Genomic DNA, 23,506 nt, shown 5'->3' on the forward strand with positions numbered 1-23,506 from the left:
CACAAATATAGAGAGGTGCATAAACACAAATATTTATCTTCATGGATTGTTATCAACCACCAGCCAGGCCATAAAATGACATTTTGGCCAAACCCTAAAAGTCCACACCATACCTCTACCCCCAACTCATATGCCCCTTTCCAACGATAGAGCTGCCCTTCCCTCTTGGAGATATCCACAATTCTGACTTTTATGGAACTAATGCTTGCCTTTAAAAAATAATGTTGTTATGCAAACACGCATCCCTAAACACATAGTCTAGTTTTGCTTACTTTTGAGTCTCACACAAACAGAATTCTACAGTGTATTTTGTATCTGACCTCATGTACTCAACGTTATGTTCTGAGACTCATCCATGTTGTTGCATGTAGCAATGGTTCATCCACTTACACCGATGTCTAGTGGATGAATCCAACACGATTCCACCTATGATGGATAGTTAGGTTGCTTCCAGTGCGGGGCTATTGTGAATAAGCTGCTGTAAACATCCTTCTACATGCCTTTTGGTGCTGATTTGAGGAGAATTTTTGACTGTTTGTTCTACCAGCTAGTGATACAACGTTAAAATTTCCCACCAGCACTGTGAATTTCTCTTTCTCTGACACCTCTTGCTTTACACATGTGAAGGACATTATTCAGCGCATACACATTTTCAATTAATTACTTAATATTGCTAATTCTTCCTGATGACTCGAAACTTAAAAAAAATTTTTTTTTGATGTTTATTTATTTTTGAGAGAGGGAGAAAGACAGAGCGTGAGTGGGGGAAGGGCAGAGAGAGAGGAGACATAGAATCTGGAGCAGGCTCCGGGCTCTAAGCTGTCAGCACAGAGCCAGATGTGGGGCTCGAACTCACAGACGGTGAGATCATGACCTGAGATAAAGTCAGACACTTAACCGACTGAGCCACCCAGGTGCCCCTTGAACCTTTTATCATAGTGAAATGTCCCTCTCTAATGCTTTAAAAAAAATGTTTATTTACTTATTTTGAGAGAGAAAGAGAGAGGGGGGCAGAGAGAAGGAGAGAGAAAGAATCCCAAGCAGGCTCCATGCTGTTAGCACAGAGCCTAATGTGGGGTTTGAACTCACCAGCCGTGAGTTCACTAATCCGAGCTAAAATTATCAAGAGGCTGCTAATGGACTGAGCCACCCAGGCGCCCCTCTAATGCTTTTTTAATCTAAATTCTGTTTTGTCTGATGTTAATAGGGTTAGATGAGCTTTCTGTCATTTCCTTATTGTGAATTATGCATAATATAGAATTTTCCATTTTAGCCATTTTAAAGTGTACAATTCAGCGGCATAAAGTACATTCACGATCACCACTATTTCATTCCAGAGTTTTTTCATCATTGCAAACAGAAATTCTATACCCATTAAATAGCAACTACGCCTCTCCCTTCCCCTCAGGGCCTGGTAGCCAATATTGCACCTTCTGTCCTTAGGGAATTTGAGTGTTCTAGGTGCCTCCAGAAGTGGGATCATATACTATTTGTCTTTTTTGGGGATAGCTTGTTTCACTTGTTTCTGGAGGTTTTTTTTTTTTTTTAATTTTTTTTTTCAACGTTTATTTATTTTTGGGACAGAGAGAGACAGAGCATGAACGGGCGAGGGGCAGAGAGAGAGGGAGACACAGAATCAGAAACAGGCTCCAGGCTCTGAGCCATCAGCCCAGAGCCCGACGCGGGGCTCGAACTCACGGACCGCGAGATCGTGACCTGGCTGAAGTCGGACGCTTAACCGACTGCACCACCCAGGCGCCCCGTTTCTGGAGGTTTAAACAAACATGTTGTATTATCTTCACATAAATGCACTGAGCAGAGATGTTTTTTCTTCATGGACAGACCTCTGTCTCCAAATGGTTTGGGACAGACTGCTTGGGAGGCCGACACAAGACAAGGAATTAGCATCAGGGAGGCCCATGATTGACTGTGAAATGAGTAGCGCGTGGTCTTCCTTTTGTTTGACCTCAGTTGACGTAAAGAGCAATCTGTGTGATATTTATTTACACGTTATTGAAATTGGATCTGTAAAAGGGCGGGGCTTCAGCACGGTTTCCGCCTGCCTGGAGGTGAAGCCCGAGCCGGCCGCCTGGTGGTGTAATTACACACTCCTGCCTCACGGGGGCGGCACACCGAAATGAAAGGAGGGCTTGCTTGTCCGGGGAAGGAAGCTGGGGAAACGAAGCAGCACCGATCCTATCATGGGAGGAAACAAAACCCTTTCCAAGGGTGGCGCCGCTCCAGGTGGCCGTCAGAAGGTGCTGGAAGCACTTTCTAGTTCCTATCCCCCACCACGTCGTTTGCCCCTGCACCCTCCAGTTCCCTTGTGAGACCACCCCATCACAGCCACTCTGTTTCATTTGTCGCCTTACTGCCCGCATCCTCACCACCAGAGTCGCCGAGGGCTTTCCGTCCTTTGAGCCGTTAGTTTCATTCCAGGCTTGTCCTGGTTTTGCTCCTCCTTCTCCCGCCGTACAAGTCGGTTTCCCAGTCCTTGCCCGTGCTGCTCAACATTATTTTGGCCCACCCCCAGGCTCTGATAATGAACGGATTGTCACAGATACCGATTTGGAATTAGGGGCACCGACTCCTTACCCAGTCGAAAATCCACGAATAACTTTTGACTCCCCGAAACTTAACTACTAATAGCCTACTGTTGACCAGAGGCCTCACGGATAACATCAACAGTCGGTTAATACACACTGTGTGTTAGAGGTATTATACGCTCTATTCTTACAATAAAGTAAGCTAGAGAAAAGAAAATAATGGGGCGCCTGGGTGGCTCAGTGGGTTAAGCGTCCGACATCAGCTCAGGTCATGATCTCACCCTTTCCAAGCTCCCAAGTTCGAGCCCCACCTCAGGCTCTGTGCTGACAGCTCAGAGCCTGGAACCTGTTTTGGATTCTGTGTCTCCCTCTCTGTCTCTGCCCCTCCCCCACTGGTGCTCGCTCTCGCTCTCTCTCTCTTTCTCTCTCTCAAAAATAAATAAACATTAAACAAAATTTTAAAGAAAATGTTAAGAACATCATAAGGAAGAGAAAAATATATTTACAGTGCTATAGCGTATGATCTGCACATAAGTGGACCCACACCGTTCAAGTGGTGTTGTTCAAAAGGTCAGCTGTATATCCAGAAGCTTCCTGACACTGCTCTCATTCCCGATGTGTACTGTTTGTTCATTCACTCCTCAAGCATTGTCAGCTGAGTGCCAGGGAGCTGGGAACACAGGATAAAGAAGATGAACCCGTAGATTTGGAGGCGTTCACAGTGTAGTGGTAGATGACAAGTGAACAGTTCCAAAGCAATGTGGTGTGGGCTAACACTGAGACATGCAGTGAGCAGGAAGTGTTGAAAATGGAGAGGCCTGGGCTCGGTGGATGGGTCAGTCCAGGCGTTCACATGGGAGGTGACGACAGAGATGAGTCATATAGGGACTTGCGGGTTTGCCAGATGGAAGAGGGTGGGTCGAGAGGCTACATCAGGCTGCAGAATCACAACCCGTGAAAACATCATTAGTTCCTCAAAGTGTCCGGAGTTCAGTGAGGTCGGGGCAAACCACAAGCCAGCCTTAGCCGGACAACTGGATCTTGGTCGTCTTATTGCTTGTGTAGAGGGTTACCCAGAGGTCCCGCCTTCTGCAGAGCGATGAGTCAGAGCAAAGGAGGAGAAATGAGGGGACAGTCCATTCCTGCGGCCAAGACCTACACGAGGAGCGCAGAGAGCGAGGAAGGATCATGCCCATTCCTTGGACATTATTCCTGGCCTGGGAGCGTGAGAGTGATAGGTTCACGCCAACTATTGCGGGGGCCAGGGCAATGGCACAAATAGAGATCCACAGCCTGAAGCCTGCTCTCTTTCTCCTCCTATTTTCACCTCTGCCCCGCAGGATGAAGTACACATCATAGCGTGTGGACACCCCAGCCCACAAGTTGAGCTCTGTCAGCAGCTCTCCATGCTCCTGGCAAACAGCCACTCATTGGCTGCCCTTTGGGTGTGCACTGGGAGCTTGGTGCACTCTTGGAAGGGCAGAGTCAAGAACCAGGCCTGGGCAGACCCTGAAAGAAGGCTTGGAGGCATTTGGGCTGGGAATTATGGTTCAGATCTTGGTCTACAAGGAAGGTGTAGGCTCTGGAGGGGCATGTCTCTTTGGGCCAGTGGACTCCTCACCCCCTAGGGAAGGACATGGTTGGAGGAGAGCCTGAATCCTGGAGCCTTCTAAAGCCATTGGCCACAGGAAGTGTTAAGAACAGAAATGTACTGGGGATACCTTAGGTAATGGGGCCTCTATTCATTTGCTGTGTCTGCTGAAACACAGTACTACAAATTGGGTGACTTAAGACAACAGAACCTTCTTCCCTCATAGTTCTGGAGGCTAGGTGTCAGCAGGGTTGCTTCCTTTGGAGGGCTCCAAGGGAGAATCTGTCCCATGCCTCTCTCGAGCTTCTGGTGACACATGGCAATCCTTGGCTTGAAACCCAGTATTCTGACCTCTGCCTCCACCTTCACAGGGTGCTCCCCCTGTCTCTGTGTCCTCACATGTCCATCTCCTCATAGAGGACACCAGTCTTACTGGATTAGGGCCCGCCCGACTCCCATGTGACCTCATCTTAACCAATTCTATCTGCAACAGCCCTATTTCCAAATAAGGTCCCATTCTGAGGTACTGGGGGTGAGCACTTCAACATTTTTCAGGGGAGGGGGAGGGAGGAGTGTTACAATTCAACCCACAACAGGACCTCACAGCGGGTCGCAGGCAAGCGACAAGGGAGGTGAGACAGGTTCGCAGAAAGCACCTTTCAGACGGGCCTCCTGCATCCACAAGGCGGATGTTTCCTTGGCATAGCTTGTTTCTCACTGACTCTTGCTCATAAGAATTTTCTTATCATCTAACAGCACGGGGCCCAAGTCTGGGCGTGTGCCCCCAGTACTCATGCTGCATTGTCGATCAGCTGCTTTCCTTCCGTGTATCTTTTTATCTGCCTCACGCCTTTGGCCCACTCTGGTCTTCGTGACCCATCCGTGGGGTTGTCCCCTCTCCATATTTTTCATCTTTGGCTTCTTCTGCCAGTTACCCGGACCCTGACCTCTAATGACCCCTCAGACCACTAAGAGATGGTCTGGTCCAGAAAAATCACTGTAGTCCCTTTCAGAACAGCTTTCTTATCAGTCTGCCTCAGTGAGGAGTGGCCAGTCTGCCTTGGCTGTCCTTGGGTAGATGCCTACCCTCCCTGGTCCGGGGTTTGGGTCTTATAATACAAACCCTGGCAGTTTATCAACGGAGGAAGCAGCCCCAGGTGGTTTGTTAGCAAAGTTGTCCAAGACAAGGCTATTGTCCACTGCTTCCTCAAAGGTAAGGTTTCCCAAACTTGGCACCATTGACATTTTGGGCTGCGTATTTATTTACTGTGGGGGACTGACCTGTGCGTTGTAGGATGTTCAGCAGCATGACCGGCCTCTGCCGAGCTGGTGCTAACAGCAGGCCCCCTTTCCCCACTTCCACTGAGTTATGATCATCCGAAACGTCTTCAGACATTGCCAAATGTCTCCTGGGAGGAAACTCACCCCCGGTGGAGAATCACAGTTCTAAGAGTATGGGAGGCTCCAGTGTTAGCCCATCCAGGCGTAGAGTTAGTAGTCAGCAGCGTGAAGATGAAGAATAGCGATTGTATGCCTGCCTTCCTCAGCGCTGGCTTAGAGGCTGAGAGGGGCAGCTCCTGCTGTGGGCAGGGGGTTGGGTGGAGCGTCGATGGGTTCAGATATAAGCAGCGGTGCTCGATCAACGTGGGGAAACCGAGGCAGTATCACGTGTGTGTGTGTGTTGTAGCTGCGTGGGTTTGAACGAGCATGTTCAGTGGTCTCCTCTTTCTGTGTACATTTCCGAGACTGGGCAGTTCTCTGTGTGGGTGTAAAGGTATCTGAGTGAGGACGCAGGTATCTGTATGTCTTGAGGTTGGACGGCACATAGCGCACACTGCCCTCCTCCTACGTAATCAGGAGAGATTAGTGCCATATATGACGCACCTGATTAATACCAATCGGACTGTCACCCGGGGTGAGAATTAGCTTTACTGAAGTTGAAATGAAAACCAGAACTTACTTCAGAGTGGTTTTTCTTCTTGGGTGGACCTGTCTGCCTCTGGGCTCCTACCACGGTGCCACGCATGGGTCACGCCCCTAGTGGTCTCAGTGACACCATGCTGCAGCACCAGAGTCCAGGGTGGGCCAAGCTCAGGGGCCCAGGAGCACAGCCAAGGCCACTCCAAGCTCATGTGTGTTTTCCAGTTTCAGCCCTTGAAAAACTAGCTGTACAACAAACTGCTCAGCCTTTCTTTTTCTTGGGTTTTCCTTTCTGTAAAATGAAGATAAGTAATACCCTTCTCAGAGGAGTCTCAGGAGTCTCAGGGGACTCTGACATTGTCATGCTTTAAAAAATGGTACTACCTAAATGTTGAATGAAAACGAATTGTACTTCCTCCTCTTTTTGGCATTAGGTGAGCTCTTCCCTTTTAAAAAAATCGACGGATATTTATTTATATACTCTATGTTCCTGATCATTTATCTAAATATTTGCCCTTCTGACTTGATTAGCTCTCTGGGCACATAGGGTTAGGTCCAAAGGGAGGTATGGACCTAACCGTACGTGCCCAGAGAGCTAATCAAGTCAGAAGGACAAATATTTATCAAAGGAGAAGAGCTTGTTAATCCTTCAACAAGCAGCCACAGGTGAGAAACAGAAAGGTTATGTACGGCGTCTCCAACCCTCAAAGCATTATGGTAAAGGACGAAGCGTGTCGGAAAGAGGCCCATGGACAGTCTTGCCAGTCATTCTTCTGCTCGTTCACGTTAATGGCCTTTTCTTTTCTCCAGCTTTATTGTGGTATAATTGACAAATAAAATCACATGTATTTAAGTGCACAGCTAGACGATTTGATATACATGCACTTTTTGAAATGATTACCGCAACTAACATATCCGTCACCTTACATAGCGACCTTTTTTTGGTCATGAGGACGTTTAAGATCGATTTTCTTAGCAGATTTCAAGTGGACACTCCAGGATTATTCACTCCGGCCACCGTGTTGTACGTCGTGTCTCCAGAACTTATTATCTTATAACTGAAGCTTGTGCTCTTTGACCAGCGTCTCCCCAGTCGCCAGCCTGGTAATTACCTTTCCATTTTCTGTTTCTGTGAGTTTGGCTTTTCTTTTTCTTTCACTTTTCTCCCTTCCTTTCCATTTCTTTCTTTCTCCCTTTCTTTTCCCTTTTCTTTCTTTCTTTCTTTCTTTCTTTCTTTCTTTCTTTCTTTCTTTCTTTCCTTCCTTCTCCTTCTCTCTCCTCTTTCTTTCTTTCTTTCTCCCCCCTCTTTCTCTTTCTTTCTCCCCCTCTTTCTCTTTCTTTCTTTCTTTCTTTCTCTCTCTTCCTTCCTTCCTTCTTTCCTTCTTTCCTTTTCTTTCTTTCTTCCATCTTTCTTTCTTTCTTTCTTTCTTTCTTTCTTTCTTTCTTTCTCTCTCTTCCTTCCTTCCTTCCTTCCTTCCTTCCTTCCTTCCTTCCTTCCCTCTTTCTTTCTTTCTTTCTTTCTTTCTTTCTTTCTTTCTTTCCACATGTGTGAGATCATATATTATTTGTCTTTTTCTGGGTGGCTTATTTTACTTAGCATAATGTCGTCTAGGTTCACCCATGTTGTTGCAAATGGTAGGATTTCCTTCTTTCTCAGGGCTGAATGATAGCCAGTTGTCTATATCTATATGTACATATCACATTTTCTTCATCTATTCATCCATCATTAAACACACAAGTTGTTTCCAAATCTTGGCTAGTGTGAATAATGCTGCAGTGAATATGGGTGTACAGATATCTCTTCAAGGTACTGATTTCATTTTCCTTGAATATATACCCAGAAGTGGAATTTCTGGGTTCTATTTGGTTCTATTTGTGAGTTTTTGAGGAGACTCCATGTAGTTTTCCATAGTGGCTGCACCAGTTTATATCACCACCAACAGTGCACAAGTGTTCCCTTTTGTCCACATCCTCATCAATACTTGTTATCTCTTGATTTTAAAAAAAATTATGTTTATTTATTTTTGAGACAGAGAGAGAGAGAAAGACAGACTGTAGCGAGGGAGGGGCAGAGAGAGAGGGAGACACAGAATCCGAAGCAGGCTCCAGGCTCCAAGCGGTCAGCACAGAGCCCGACGCGGGGCTTGAACCCAAGAACCGTGAGATCATGACCTGAGCCAAAGTCGGATGTTTAACTGACTGAGCTGCCCAGGAGCCCCTCTCTTGTCTTTTAAAAAGTGAATTCATTTACTCTGAGAGAGAGAGAGAGAGAGAGAGTGCACACACACATTCATGAGCAGGAGAGGAGCAGAGAGAGAGAGAATCCCAAGCAGGTTCTGTGCTGTCAGCAGGGCTCCATCTCACAAACTGTGAGATCATGACCTGAGCTGAAATCAAGAGTTGGACCATTAACTGACTGAGCCACCCAGGCATCCCTGGAGAGTTCTTTTTGAATGAAGACCTCTAGCTAATAAATGCAGAAAGAATGATAGAATTAAAAAATGACTTAATTTTTAACTTTTTAAATGTCAATTTATTTTGAGAGAGAGTGTGAGTGGGAGAGGGGCAGAGAGAGAGGGAGAGAGAATCCAAAGCAGGCTCCACATTATCAGTGCAGAGCCCGACGTGGGCTTCAATGTGGGGCTCAATCTCACAACCCTGAGATCATGACCTGAGCCAAAATCAAGAATTGGACATTTGACTGACTGAGCCACCCAAGCATGCCCCTTAAAAAATGATTTAAAAAATGCTTAAATTTCCCATGTTTGAACATACAAGTGGAAACCCCTATAAGTTGGTTTCAGGATTCTCTGACGTAATCACATTCCCCATTGGCAGCTTCTTTGCTTTCTGGAACAACACAGTCTCCCTGGTTCAACTTAAGCATCTCTGCCCCCAACATGGAATTAGTGATTTTTTTTTTAACAAGTCATGGTTCCTTGTAGAGAGGAATAGCATTTAGAGATCACCTTGTGGGTGCTGGGGTGCACACTATGATTGATTCTAGAAATACTGCATCACATCAAGGATGGACAGAATGAACAGAGCTAGGTAATAAACCACAAGTCCACACTGATATTTCCAGTTCAGTTCTCAGATTACAGAATTTTTCCTTAACTTCTCTGACTTTATGTTTATATTTCTTTGCTCTTACGCTGAAAAATCTGAGCTCTGGATAACATTATTATAATTAAGTATTTGCTGATTCTAATTTATATACATTCTGAGTAATAAAAATATTACTGAGTAATATTTTAGATAAATATTTTAAAAACATATCAATATTGAAACTTGAAATAATTTTTGTGTGGTTATGCTCCCATGTGATATTCATTTGTTTCCATATGTCTTCAATTTTGGGAGCTACTTAAACAAATTTATCTATTTATTTTGAAAGAGAGAGAGAGAGAGTGTGTGTGTATGTGTGTGTGAGCAGGAGAGGGACAGAGAGAGAGGGAGAGAGAGAGAATCCCAAGCAGGCTCCATGCTGTCAGCATAGAGCCTGAAGCAGGGCTCAGATCCCATAAACCATGAGATCATGACCTGAGCTGAAATCAAGAGCCTGATGCTCAATTGACTGAGCCACCCAGGTGCCCCAGGAACTACTTTAGACTTAACTTTTCAATTATGTTAAATATTCACATGGTTCCAATGACAAAACTATGAAACAAAGTGTGTGTGTGTGTGTGTGTGTGTGCGCGTGTGTGTAAGATTTAAAGTTTATTTTTAATTCCAGTTAGTTAAAATACAGTATATTAGTTTCAGGTGTAAAATATAGTGATTCAACATTTCCATACAATCCCAGTGCTCATCACAACTTAATGTATGGGGTTAATCCCCGTAACCTTAATCCCCAACCCCCCCCCCCACACCAACTGGTAACCATCAGATTGTTCTCTATAATTCAGTCTTTTTTTTAGTTAAAAAATGTTTATTTATTTATTTTGAAAGAGAGCGAGAGGTAGACAGAGAGAGGAAGAAAGAGACTTCCAACCAGGCTCTGCACTATCAGCATGGACCCCAATGTGGGACTCGATTCCCATAAACTCTGAGATCATGAGCTGAGCTGAAATCAAGACCTGGACGTTTAACTAACTGAGCTACTCAGGCACCCCTATAATTCAGAGTCTTAAAACAAGGTTTATTTAAAGAACTTTAGCTACCCTAACTTTCCCTCCTGCTTTGTTCCTCCTTATAAGTAACCATTTGTCTTAGTTTTTGGTTTTCCTTCCATTGTTTCTTTCAGAAAATGTAAGCAAATGCACGAAAATATTCAGCTTCCCTTCTTACTGAAAAGGTCACATACTATCAATACTGTTTTCATCTAGCTTTTTTGACTTGACAGTATTTCCTGGCCCCAGCCCATAGTGTTACATAGCAATTCTCTTCATTTCTTAGTACAGCTGCATGGTTCTGTATGGTGTAGATATACCATGGGTTATTCAATCAGTTCTCTACTGATGGACATTTTGTTCCCATAGTTTTAATCCTGAGCAGATGATCATCTGAGGAAAATACATAACAATGAGACTAAAACAAGAAACATTAATAGAAAAAGGAACCCAGAGAATGGAGCCTGTGTAGAGAAAACGAAACCACTATTAATATCAGTAAGGAGATGAGAAAAGTATATAATCATGAAAAAGGGAATGGGGCACTCCAACAAAGAATAATAAAGAGCTCTTGGAACAATCAAAGAATGATATCAGAAATAAAAAACTCATTAAGAAGAATTAGAAGATAAAATTGAAGTAATCTGCCAGCAAAAAAGACAAAAAAGAGAAGTGATTTGAGCCTTAGGGAAACACATCACAGGAACCAATCCTGGAAGTTCAATTTTTGAATAATAGGAATTCCAAAAAAAAGAGAATAGGGAAAATGGAAGAGAAGTAATAATCAACAAAATTATTCAAGATCGTTTCTCAGAACTAAATAGCTTGAATGTCAGGACTCAAAGAACCCATTCAATACACAGTAGAAAAGATGAATAGGCCCATAGAAAATTACATCATTGCGTAATTTCAAAACGTTGAGGGGGAAAAGATTTTTCAGGTTGCCAGAAATTTAAAACAAAAAGAGGTCACATAAGATGGGTATTTGGATGTTTTCAGATTTTCAACAGTGGTACTGGAAGCTAGTGGTCACTGGAATAAATAGCTTCAAAATCCTGAAGGAAAATCCTTTTCAACCTAGAATTTTATACCCAGCCAAACTACGTCAAAGGGGGAATTTTTTTAGACAGGCACAATCTAAAAAAGAAGTACCCAATGATACATAAAACTGGGGGGAAAAACCACCCAACAAGAAGTAGGAGTATTATTTAGAGGTGGAAATGGAGCCAACAGAATGATTAGCTAGCAGGGATAAAATTGGTTGCCTCTGGAGAACAAGTCAGGTGGGGGGAAACTGTTCTTTTAATTGTGAGAATGTATAATTTTGATAAAAATATTTAAAATCCGAAAGAGAAGAAACAACTTTAAAAAGAAAGGTGACTGGAGGACCGTTTTGAGTTGATGTGATTGTTTTGAAAACCACCACAAAAGACACAGAGAAAGAAGTATGACAAAAAGATTCTAAGATGCTTATGGAAACTGGTCAAAGGGTGGCCAAAGTTTAGAGGATCCTTTTCAACCTTCTGCACCATCACCAACTTCTTGACGTGTTCTCCTTCATGTAAGAACCTGGGAGTCTTCTGGAAGCAGAGACTCCTTGAAGTTGGCTAAAAAGAAGAGCCGTGCTAGAAGAGGTGTGTAGAAGAGATCTAGATTCCTAAATATAGGACTGGGAGGCATTGAGAAAAAACTGGAGGAAGGATAGGTAAAGTTTCCTAAAAGCGAAAGGACCGATAATGTCTGGGAAATGAGAAGTAGCTCCAAGTATTTGGAGACTAGAAGTGCTTCCCAAACTTTGCTTTATGTTATCATCACCTGAGGAGCTTTAAAAAATCCAGATGCCCATGCCATACCCCATAACAATTAAATCAGACTACTCTGGGAGCAGGAGTCAGACATCAGGATTTTTTAAAGACCCTCAGGTGATTCCTATGTGCAGCCAAGTTTGGGAACCACTGGAGTAGTCTGTGTATGAGGAAGTAAGACTGGGAGGATAGGGCAAAATCGTGAAGAGTCTCAAATGCCCAGCTACCTCATCTGGTCTCTAGGCAATGGGGCGCCACTGAAGGATTCTGAACTGGAAGTAATGCAATGTGACATCTGCGGAAGACGAATGGACAGAAGAAATGGGAGGGGCTGAGACTCTAGAAGCAAAGAGACCACTAGCTACACTGATAGGCTAGTTTTCTTTTTAATGTAATTTATTGTCAAATTGGTTTCCATACAACACCCCGTGGTCACCCCAACGGGTGTGATAGGCTAGTTTTTGACTCAGAGGAAACAGCGCAGAGAAGGACACGGGTTGTGTGCATTAGCTATGTCCGTGCGTCACCAAATCCTCCCTGCCTCATTGGAAGCTGTACTGCCCCTCTCGGAAAACTCTGTGGTGTTCTCCTCCCTGCCACGGGGCTGCCCAGTGTGGTGGGCCCGGATTGATCAGAGAATCACCAGGTGGCTGTGCAGGCAAAGCCTAGTTGACCCAAGAGAGGAGCTGCGAGCTTCGCTCTCGGCTTGGGCCAAACCCCAGGTGTGTGGCAAAGTGATCCCCGTACCAGACAAGCTGGGGGCCAAACCCCAGTGGTGGTTGACAGGCTGTGCAGCCCGTTGCGCGCATGACAACCGAAGGATAGAGGGCAGTCACCTTAACTGTGTCTAACTCTTTGAGTCATCACTGCCCTTCCAGGAGCTTCCCGGCCATTCCGCCTGTAGGGAGAGGCGCACTCCTGGGCAAGTACAACGAACGCGGCTGTGAGCGTGGAGACGTCGGGGGTGTCCCTGGCCTCTTCCCAGGGACGGGGTCCCTGTCCCTGGTCCCTGAATGCCCAGCGTCTCCAGAATGCAGGCCCGAGCACACAGCGCTAGACAGCCAACGAGTGACTGCCCAAGGCGACCACGAAGTGGGAGCCAGTGGGCGCGGTGTTGGTTGCCTGAGCCTGGTGTCCCTGGTTTCTTTGTTGGAGGGGGCGGGAGGCAAGAGAGGAGGCGAGCTGGGGCCGTCAGCTGACCGTGTGCTCGGTTTACCCCACCATCCAGGCGGGCCCAGCCTAAGAACGCAGGAGTCCCCGAGGACCCGAACGTGTCGCAGGGGCGCGTGTGCGCGCTCGGTCCCTCGTGGCGGCCGGCTCGAAGCCCTCGCTTTTCAAAGGCGGCCGGGAGCCACCCCATTGGAGCACTCGCACGCCTGATGGGAGACACCGAAACGCCTCCTCTGAACACGGTGACAAACACGCCCTCCCACCCAGCGGCGACGTGCACGTGACAGTCCTCGGGCTCTCGCAACTACGTGGAAACTTGGAATAGGTCTGCGGCTGCACACAGCCCGGACGCCGGGGTCCCCGCGCCCCCGCCCCCTCCGCGCGGCCCGGGAGCCGCGCCGCCGCCGGCAGGGGCCCCCCGCGCGGCCGCCGCTCCCGCCGCCCGCGCCCGGGGCCGCGGCTCTCGGGCTTCGGCGCCGCGCCCTGCCCCCCCCCCCCACCGGGAAGCAGCCCCCCAGGCGGCGGCGGCGGCCCGGGCCATGTGGGACCCGCGGGCAGCTAGGTGCGTAGCGGCGCGGGAAACGCGGGGAGCGCTTCTGGCCTTGCGGGCCCAGCGCCTCTTCCCGGCGGGAAGCGGCGGCGCGCTGGGGCTGGCGACCCCCGAGCGGTCGTGGGGCGAAGGGAGGGCGACCCGGGCCTGTCGCGCGGGGGGCGCGCAAGCGGGGGCGGCTCCGGCCCCGGGGGTGGGGTGGGGGGCGAGGGCTCGCGCGGCGACGGGACCGCGGCGGCGCGCGGCCTGCCCCGTTCCCACCCGGGCGCCGAAGCTGCGGCTCCCGGGCCCACCTCCCACCTCCCGCGGGGGGACCCCGGGGCCGCTGGCCGGTGGCGCGGCGCGGACCGGCGGACGCGCCCCCGGGGCACGCAGTCGGGGCTGGCAGGTCCGGACGTGGGGCGGGATTTACGGGAACTTGGACGGCGCTGGCCGCCCCCCCCCCCCACCCCCGGCGGGAGGAGGCTCGCGATTCCCGCCCCGGGAGGCCTCGTCTCCAGCCCGCCCGGTCGGGAGCCGGGCTGGCCCGCAAGGGGCCGTCCGGTCCTCCATCCTCGGCTAAACGCGCCTGGGGCGGGGGTAGCAGCAGGGCCCCGCGGCCGAGAAGCGGGGGGTTCCGCTGGCGAGCGTTGGCAGGCGTGGGTTCCCAGCCCGGAGGCCGGGAGGCGCTCTCCGCCCCCCGCGCCGCGCGCCCCCTCGGAGCCCCGCGGCGCGGCTGGAATAGCGCCTCCCTTGGGTGCGCCGCGCGGGCCGGCTCCTCGCCCGGCCGGAGGCGTTTCCGGGAGCCCGAGAGCCTTCGTGCTTCCCCGGGACGATCTCTAGGGAGGTGTGCAATTTGGAAAATAAAGGGGGAAATTTTTGAAAAGGGGGGGGGGCTCTGAGGTCTCTAGCCCCCAGCCCAGCTGCTTTCCGTCCGATTTCTGTCGGTGGATCCTTAGCAGGGAGAACGAGCGGGGAGCAAAGGGCCTTGCGTTCCCAACGCCCAGGCTCTCCTCCGCTCCCCGGTGTTGAGCCTCCCGGGTGCCAGGAGCCTTTTTGGGGCAAAGCTTTTACCCGGATGACTTGGTCTTTTGTGGAGTATCCTGTTTTGTGTCTCAGTGAAAGGGCTATCGTAGTAGGAGAGTCAGAAGTTTGTTTCAACTGTTTTCCAGTCTAGTCTGTTTTGTAGACTTGCAGGCTGGGTGACTGAGTTCTAAGTAACCTTTGCTGGCTCCTGTATCCTCTGCAGGGCGTGGAGGCAGGAGAGGTATGTGTGGCATTCACCCCCTGGAGTAGGATCCCACTGCCTCAGGATGTGGGTTTCCCCATGTTTAAAATTTCTTTATTTTATTTTTTAATGTTTGTGTGTGTGTGTGTGTGTGAGAGAGAGAGAGAGAGAGAGAGAGAGAGAGAGAGAGAGAGATTGTGAATAGGGGAGGGGCAGAGAGAGAAGGAGACACAGAATCCGAAGCAGGCTCCAGACTGAGCTGTCAGCACAGAGCCCCTCCTTGGTCTGGAGCCCACAAACCCAGAGATCATGACCTGAGCGGAAGTCAGAGCCTGAAGGACTGAGCCACCCAGGCGACTCTCCCCATCTTTTTTAAAAACCAGATCCACAGTCCAGACCCACCCCTGCCCCCATATATACAAGTATAAAATTGCAACAAGGACTTTACAGTATATTATTCTTTCTACAGGGTGGGGCACAATGATATATATTTTCTATTTTGTTCTATTTTCTGTTGTTTAAAAACGCTAGTCATAATCCATGAACTTGATTTTGTGATCGACTAACCAGTTTTAGGGGGCAACTGCAGGCTCTCTTTAGGGCTGAGAACATCAGCATTTCGCGGAGAAACCAACTTTGGGAGGGGGGAGTTGGTGTAAGAGACATGAAGGAGGCTGAAGTTCAGACCGGAGTAAGGAAATTCATACCTGGGTCCTGAGAGTACCACAGGACATGGCTGTGTGGTTCCCATCAGTAGCATCTACAAAGGCAGACCAAGGGATGCTTCCAGTTACTCTGGTTCTGTGTGTCCACAAGGAGCTCGCCACCTTCCATGGAGGCCAGTGGAGCCTTGGTTAAGTTTTGGAGAGATAGGGGCGTAATGTCTCCTTGGCGTGAGGCCTTTTTTGGGGTGGTGAAGGAACAAAGAAGGAGGGTGCTGCAAAGCTGCCTCAAATTCTGGATTCATAAATTCAAAAGAGGATCCTTAACATCTCTGCCCAGAATTGCACAGCTGCAGTGTTAGGGGCAGGGCCATGAACATTGTATAGATGGAAAGACTGAGGCCCATCAGCTGTTAGTCATTACAGCTAATGAAGGGTAGCCCTGGAGTTGAACACCCACTGTCTTGATTTCTCAGCCCATGACTCTCAAGGACCGAATAGAGACTTTGCCCTTGACTCTCAAGGACCGAATAGAGACTTTGCCCTTGACTCTCAAGGACCGAATAGAGACTTTGCCCTTGTGGACTTCTCAAACTCCTCTTTGCTGATTATTTGTTTCCTGGGTCCCTACCAAATGCAGGCATATACCGTCTTACCGTTTTATCTTTGCGTCTTGGGATGAAGATTCTTTTTTTTTTTCCTTTTCTTCTTCTTCTTTTTGCTTGGGTTTCCCCTGCATTTGCTAGACTCAGGAAATGCTTTTTGGCAATAAATTGTGACAACTGTAAGGTTCTCCCTCATTTGTTTCCCATCTCTCAAGATCACTGCCCTTCCCCCTGACCCTGGCCTCGTTTTGGAGTCTATAGCTGCTGAATTTATTTTAGTTTATTTATTTATTTTTTTACTTTAGATTCACTTAAAGTGTGACCCCATCTTTCCTCTTAAAGCCTTAGCTGCCGCTGGGAAAATGTCACAAAGAAATTTTCTGGATTATAGTACCACCTTTTATCCTCTCTAGATACCAAAGATAAATGCTGTAAAAATCATTTCATGCATTTACTATTTACTCAAAACATTTGGTGAACATCGACCATATCCTGGTCACTATTTTAAGGGCTAGCTAGCTTATTTATTTATTTATTTATTTATTTATTTATTTATTTATTTTTGGGATTTGTCATATGCCAACCATATAACCTCATTAATTATCAATTGAGATTTGAAATTGTGTTGAAGGTGGAGGCTGTGTCTTAGATATCTTTGAATCCTTTTCTATTCATAGAACGGGGAACAGCATTCTGTACATATGGGTGTTACATTCAGAGTGAATTGAATGATGGAAAACAAAAATAAATGAAAATCTTTTCTCCAGAGTGAGAGATGCAAAGTTAAATCAGTGATGTTTTCTTTTTAATTTTCCTTTTTTAAAATCTTTAAATTTTTTTTATTTTTTGAGAGAGAGAGAGACAGAACGTGAGCAGGGGAGGGGCAGAGACAGAGGGAGACACAGAATCCAAAGCAGGTTCCAGGCTCTGAGCTGTCAGCACAGTGCCCGACGCGGGGCTCGAACCCACGAACTGGGAGCTCATGACCTGAGCCGAAGCCAGACGCTTAACCGACTGAGCCACCCAGGCACCCCTTTTTAATTTTCTATTTAATAAATTTATACCCCCTTCACCCATTTCTCCCATCCTCCTTCCCCACCTCTGGCAACCACCAATCTGTTCTCTGTATCTCTGAACATTTTTTTTTTAAAGATCCCAGATATAAGAGAGATCGTATAGTTCTGCAGATTCTTATTTTTATTTTTTTAATTTTTTTTATTTTTGGGACAGAGAGAGACAGAGCATGAACGGGGGAGGGGCAGAGAGAGAGGGAGACACAGAGTCGGAAACAGGCTCCAGGCTCCGAGCCATCAGCCCAGAGCCCGACGCGGGGCTCGAACCCACGGACTGGGAGATCGTGACCTGGCTGAAGTCGGACGCTTAACCGACTGCGCCACCCAGGCGCCCCTCTGCAGATTCTTAGTAGCCAAAGTGGAGCCCCGAGGTCCCGAGTTTGAGGAAGGTAAAGTGATTCTGTGGATGTTTTCAAGAACTGACGTGGAGGTTGGGGCCTGGGCCTCTGGCCATTGTCAAGAGCGTGGCATTGTTTCATTTGACCTTGAGGAACAAGCTCTCTGTTACCTTTCCCCACCCTGGGAAGTCGAGCCCATAAGTCACTGGCTTGCCTCTGGTCTTCCAGTCAGTGACACAACTGACGGTGGGCTCGTGGCTTTCTACGTTTTAAAATTTCTTTTACTTCTTAATTTATTTGATTTATTTACAATTTTTTTTAATTCACATTTTAATTAGCATACAGTGCCATATTGGTCTCAGGAGTATGGCTCATGGCTTTTGTCACAAGTTTCCTTGGAGTGCAGCCTGAAGTTTTCAAGGCCAACGAATCCTCGGTGGAAGAAATCTTTACAAGGAAGAGGAATTTGGGGGAAATGGACAGTCTCCTCAGCAGAGATGACACTTCAGGTTGTGGCAGAGACTGATGGTGGGGACGGTGGCAGTGGTGGGGAGAACATTCAGGCTGAGACTCAAAAAGTATTGAACGAGGTGAACAGACACGTCAGAACCCGCAAATGTCACAGCACCCAAACCGAGAGCAATGCTCGTCTGTTCTGCCTGACCAGACATTTTTCTTGGTCTCAACATTCATGAGTGAGCACTGCCTTGTTTCCTTGTTTCTTGTTGAATTTTTGGACAGGTGAACGAGCCTTACCTGTGACACCAGTTTAGCCGAATTGACTCCATCTTTTGTCCGGTCAGTATCAGTGCGCACCTGCCCTCACCATGGCATGTTTGCCCGAGCTCTTGTGGGCCTGGCTAGCTGGTGGGACTCACTCCCTGTGTGTCTGTTAGAGCCGGGACAGGTGCGAATTTGGCTCTGTGTTTGAAGTTCCAACCACACGTAGACTGAGAATTTTTTTAAGCGCTGGGTCCTCCGATCCGTGGGGCAGCGCTGGGAAAGGGAACACGAGTGCCAAGCCTGGAAAACGCTGACGCTATCTGGGGGGAAACCATGCCACTGCCCGACAATGCAGAAAATATGGAGAATTACAGTGCCATACCGGGCAATTTGATTCCCTGTGACCAGAGTACTCGGGTCACGGCCTTGAGTCATATCCAGCTCTGGCCTCCAGGGTGTTCTCCTTTGGTCACCTTTGGGCCAGCTCATCCCTCAGCCCATTGGGGTCCCCTCTCCCTGGAGGCTCAAAATATGGTGACTTTGAGGGCTCACTCAAGTCTAAACTTGTTGGCCAGGGTCTAAGGGTCCTGACTGGCCCTTAGACTTTCTCTCTGATGAGCCCTTTCTTCTCCCCTCGGGGTTTTACCTCTTCTTACCTCTTTGCAAGTCAGTTCTTCTCATATAACTGAAGCCCCTGCATTGGCCTATGGAGGATAGAAACAGCTGAGACACAGGTGCTTCTCGTGCTGGTAGAACAAAGCTGATGGCGGGCAGACCCGTGAGAAGACCTCAGTGGAGACGTAGACAAGCGCCCCGAGACAGTTCCCAGCTCCTGAATCCTTCCCAGGAGGAAGTAAGGGAGGCCGCTTTTGAACCAGGCCTAGACAGACGAGAGAACTTCCAGCAGGCAGATTGAGGGGGGCCAGGAGGGACAGAGGGACAGTCCAAACGAACGAAGCAGCTTCTTAGTACGAATAATACTGAACAAAAGGGCTTAGACTCTAACCGTCAAGAGAATACTAGCAAGGATAATAACGGTTGACCTGGAGCCCGGCTCTATGTTTGGTGTGTTTCAGATATTCCCTTATGTGATTCTCACAGAAGTATTGTGAGCAATACCCATTTGACAGATGTCCCTGCAGCAGAACGTAAGCTTCTGGGCAGCAGTGTTTTGGCCGGTTACGCTCAGCCCCATATCCCAGGCATCCAGCAGAGTGCCTGGCACGCAGTAGGCGTTCAACTCATTTGTGCTGACTGACTGAGGACCCAGGGAGTCCCGTCAGAGAGGCGATGCTGTCCCCGTTTTCCAGGATGGAAACCGAGGCCTCGGCTCATGTGGTACCAGGTAACGTGTGACTTGATCCCACGTTTTGGGCCTTTCTTTCCTATGAGGAGGACACACTCGTATCCTCACGTTCTCCTCTGACACGTGCCCCAGCCTTGCAGAGGCATGGGAGAAGGAGGGAGCCAGAAAAATCTGGGGTCGTGTGGCTACAGCATGGCAGACGAAGTGCTAGAGAATGCTGGAAAGCTAAGTTGAAGGTGGTGTGTGTGAGAGGCTGAGAATGGGAATCTAAGCTATTGAGAGTTTATTCTAAACGGTTTTAAGAGCCGTGGAAAGTGTGTGCGTGTGTGTGCGTGTGTGTGTGCATGTGTGTACATGGTTCTGTGTTTTATGAAGAAGGCTGAGATTGTGGATGAATACATTGTTCAGCCTGGCCAAAGTTCATACTTTTTTCAAGGCCAAGTTCAAGGCCCTGTGTTTTAGGAATCTGCCAGCTGGTGTTAGAGCGGGAGCTAGAACTCAGCTCGTCCCGGTGCTGCTGAGGGACCTCCCTTTCATGGGGTGGTCCTTCAGGGGCCCCTGTCTGGGGGAGACTGGTTTATGAGGCGCTCCTGGGCACCTCCAGACCCTCCCCACGCTGCAGTAGATGGTGTTTTAGCCTCTCTGCAGGGTTTGTCTTGCCTTCCAGATTGAGGGGGAAGCAGACTGCTGTGGTTTGAGGACAGGAGGTGCAATGGAGGCCATTCATCAGCATTTGAACGGTCGCGGTTGCGGAGAGGCTTGGGGGCGGACCTGGGGCAGGAGGTGACTGGGCTGTGAGTATTCAAACTGAGCCCTCTCTGAATCAGAAAGCCTTTTTTCAAGGGCTGTCGTAGGAGGGCTTGGTCGCTTCCTCCGGAGCTGCTCCTGACTTCACAAGCAGGTGCCCCCTGTGAGGGGAATATGGCAGTTGTCCTGGTATAGAAAGAAGCCAGGTCAGGAGTTGTAAGCAACCTGTGGTGGCCGATGCTGACCTCCCTCATCTGTCCTGAAGCAGAGTACGGAGTGCTCACTTTTCGGTTTCCTTCAGGTTCGCTTTTACGGGGATTTTATTTCATTCTTTCAAGAGTTTATTGTATTCAATGTATTTTCTAAAAGTTTATTTATTTTGAGAGAGAGAGAGCGAGCGAGCGCATCCTCATGAGCAGAGGAGGGGCAGAGAGAGAGAGAGAGGGAGAGGGAGAGAGAGAGAATCCCAAGCAGGCTCCGTGCTGTCGGCGCAGAGCCCGATGTGGGGCTCGATCCCATGAACCGTGAGACCTGAGCTGAAATCAAGAGTTGGATGCTCAACCGACTGAGCCATCCAGGTGCTGTATTTTTAAGGACTCTATACCCAATGTGGGGCTCCAGCTCGCAGCTCCGAGATCAGGAGTTGCATGTGAGCCAGGCACTGAGCCAGGCAGGCACTCCTGGGTTTGGTTTCAATTTTGAAGGCCGTCCTTTATGTTTTCCCCGGTCACCCCCACCCTTCCTACATCCATCTCCCCGAGGAGCTGTGGACACAGATTTTTGGTAGCAGACTTGGGTTTGTAACTTTCTTGGAGAAATCCCTTCACCTTGCTCAAAAATGTTTCCTGATGTGTACAACCAGGATAACACTTACACCTCCTTCACTAGCACCGTTAGGGATGTTCCGTGAGAAAATGCCGGAGAAGGTCTCAGCACGGGGGCCGGCACGTAGTAAGTGCTCAATAAATTTTAGCCGATGTTACCTCAGGCTGCTCTCATTCAAACACCAAAATGGAAGGGTGCCGATCTGTGCACACACTGAGGAGAGACCGTGCCCACCGCTAGCCCCTGAGTGGGAGGGACGTCGAGAGTCCAGGACTCCAGTTCAGAAGTAGGAGTTGCGACTGAGCCACCTTTGCATGCAGCGATATTTCTTGAGTAGCTTTCAGAGACCTGGTGTGGTTTTGGGAATTTGGAATGTCTGTCTCTCAAAGCTCACACCATCTGCACACTATCGAAGCCTACGATGCAAAGCCCTTGGCCCATCCTTTTTCAAGAACGGCATTCTTTAGTCTGAGTTTACATTCTTCCTTCTTTTTTTTTTTTTTTTTTTGGAGTTAAAATGTTCCTTATTTTGTGAAATTATGGGACGGTGGAGGGTACACGTAGACATTAAAAAAAATTTTTTTTAATGTTTATTTATTTTTGAGAGAGACAGAGACAGAATGCGAGTGGGGGAGGGGCAGAGAGAGAGGAGGAGACACAGAATCCGAAGCAGGCTCCAGGCCCCGAGCTGTCGGCACAGAGCCCGACGCGGGGCTCGAACTCAAGAGCTGCGAGATCATGACCTGAGCTGAAGTCGGACACTTTACCGACTGAGCCACCCAGGCGCCCCAACATTTTTTTTAATTAAAAAAATTTTAAGTCAACTTTGTGCCCCATGTGGGGTTCAAACTCATGACCCAGAGATCGAAGAGTCACATGCTCTACTGACTGAGCCACCCAGATACCCTTGGCTCCATGGTATCTTTTTTTTTCCTTTTTCAAGTTTTTATTTAAATTCCAGTTAGTTAACATGCAGTGTAATATTAGTTTCAGGTGTAGAATGTGATGATTTATCACTTACCTGCCGCATTTAGTGCTCATGCCAACGAGTGCCCTCCTTAATGCCCATCCCCCATTTAGCCCATCCCCCCACCCATCTCTCCTTCGGCAACCCTCAGTTTGTTTTCTATAGTTAAGAGTCTGTTTTATGGTTTGCCTTTCTCTCACCCCCCCCTACCGTGTTCATTGGTTTTGTTTCTTACATTCCACATATGAGCGAAATTGTATGGTATTTGTCTTTCCCGGACTGACTTACCTTGCTTCGCGTAATACACTCTAGTTCCATCCCCATCTTTGCAAGTGGCAAGACTTCATCCTTTTTTATGGCTGAGTAATATTCCGTTGTATATGTATTATCACGTCTTCTTTTTCTTTTTAAGTTTATTTATTTATTTTGAGAAGAAGAGGCAGGAGGGGCAGAGAGAGGGAGGGAGAGAGAGTGAGTCCCAAGCAGGCTCTTCATCGTTGGCATGGAGCCCCAGGTGGGGCTCGAATCCATGAACCATGAAATCATGACCTGAGCCAAAACCAAGAGTCGAATGCTTAAATGACTGAGCCACCCTGGCGCCCCAATTACCACGATCACATCTTCTTTATCCATGCACCAGTTGATGGACATTTGGGCTCTTTCCATAGTTTGGCTAGTGTCAACAATGCTGCTATAAACAGCAGGGTGTATGTAACCCTTTGAATCAGCATTTTTGTATCTTTTGGGTAAGTGGTAGTGCAATTGCTGTATTATAGGGTGGTTCTATTTTTAACTTTTCGAGGAGCCTCCAAACCGTTTTTCTAGAGTGGCTGCACCAGCTTGCATTCATTCCTGTCAACAGTGTAAGAGGGTTCCCCTTTCTCTGCATTTTCCCCAACATCAGTTGTTTCCTGTGTTGTTAATTTTAGTCATTCTGACGGGTGTGAGGTGATATCTCATTATAGTTTTGATTTCTATTTCCCTGATGATGAGTGATGTTGAGCACCTTTTTAATGTGTCTGCTAATCGTCTGTATGTCTTCTTTGGAAAAATATTTATTCATGTCTTCTGCCCATTTTTGAACTGGACTATTTATGTTTTGGGTGTTGAGTTTGAAAAGTTCTTTATAGATTTTGTATCTTTACAAGATTGTATCCAATATGTCATTTGCAGCTTTACAAGATTGTATCCAATACAAGATTGTATCCAATGTGTCGTTTGCAAATATCTTCTCCCATTCTGTAGGTTGCCTTTTAGTTTTGTCCATTGTCTCCTTTGCTGTGCAGAAGCTTTTTAGGTCGATGAGGTCCCAAGAGGTCATTTTTGCTTTTGGTTCCCTTGCCTCCAGAGACATATCTA

General features: G+C 47.9%; 1 protein-coding gene across 1 annotated transcript in view; it reads left to right on the forward strand.

The window, feature by feature from the left end:
• Positions 1-13,622: 13,622 nt before the first annotated feature.
• The window catches only part of TRANK1 (tetratricopeptide repeat and ankyrin repeat containing 1), a 99,966-nt gene continuing 90,082 nt past the window's right edge, over positions 13,623-23,506 (forward strand). Inside the window, exon 1 of the mRNA XM_045037902.1 lies at positions 13,623-13,706. Coding sequence (XP_044893837.1) covers positions 13,684-13,706 — 23 coding nt within the window. The 5' untranslated portion in view covers positions 13,623-13,683. The remainder of the gene's footprint in view (positions 13,707-23,506) is intronic.

The sequence above is a fragment of the Felis catus genome, chromosome C2, assembly GCF_018350175.1.
Source record: "Felis catus isolate Fca126 chromosome C2, F.catus_Fca126_mat1.0, whole genome shotgun sequence".
In the NCBI taxonomy this organism is placed as follows: Eukaryota; Metazoa; Chordata; class Mammalia; order Carnivora; family Felidae; genus Felis; species Felis catus.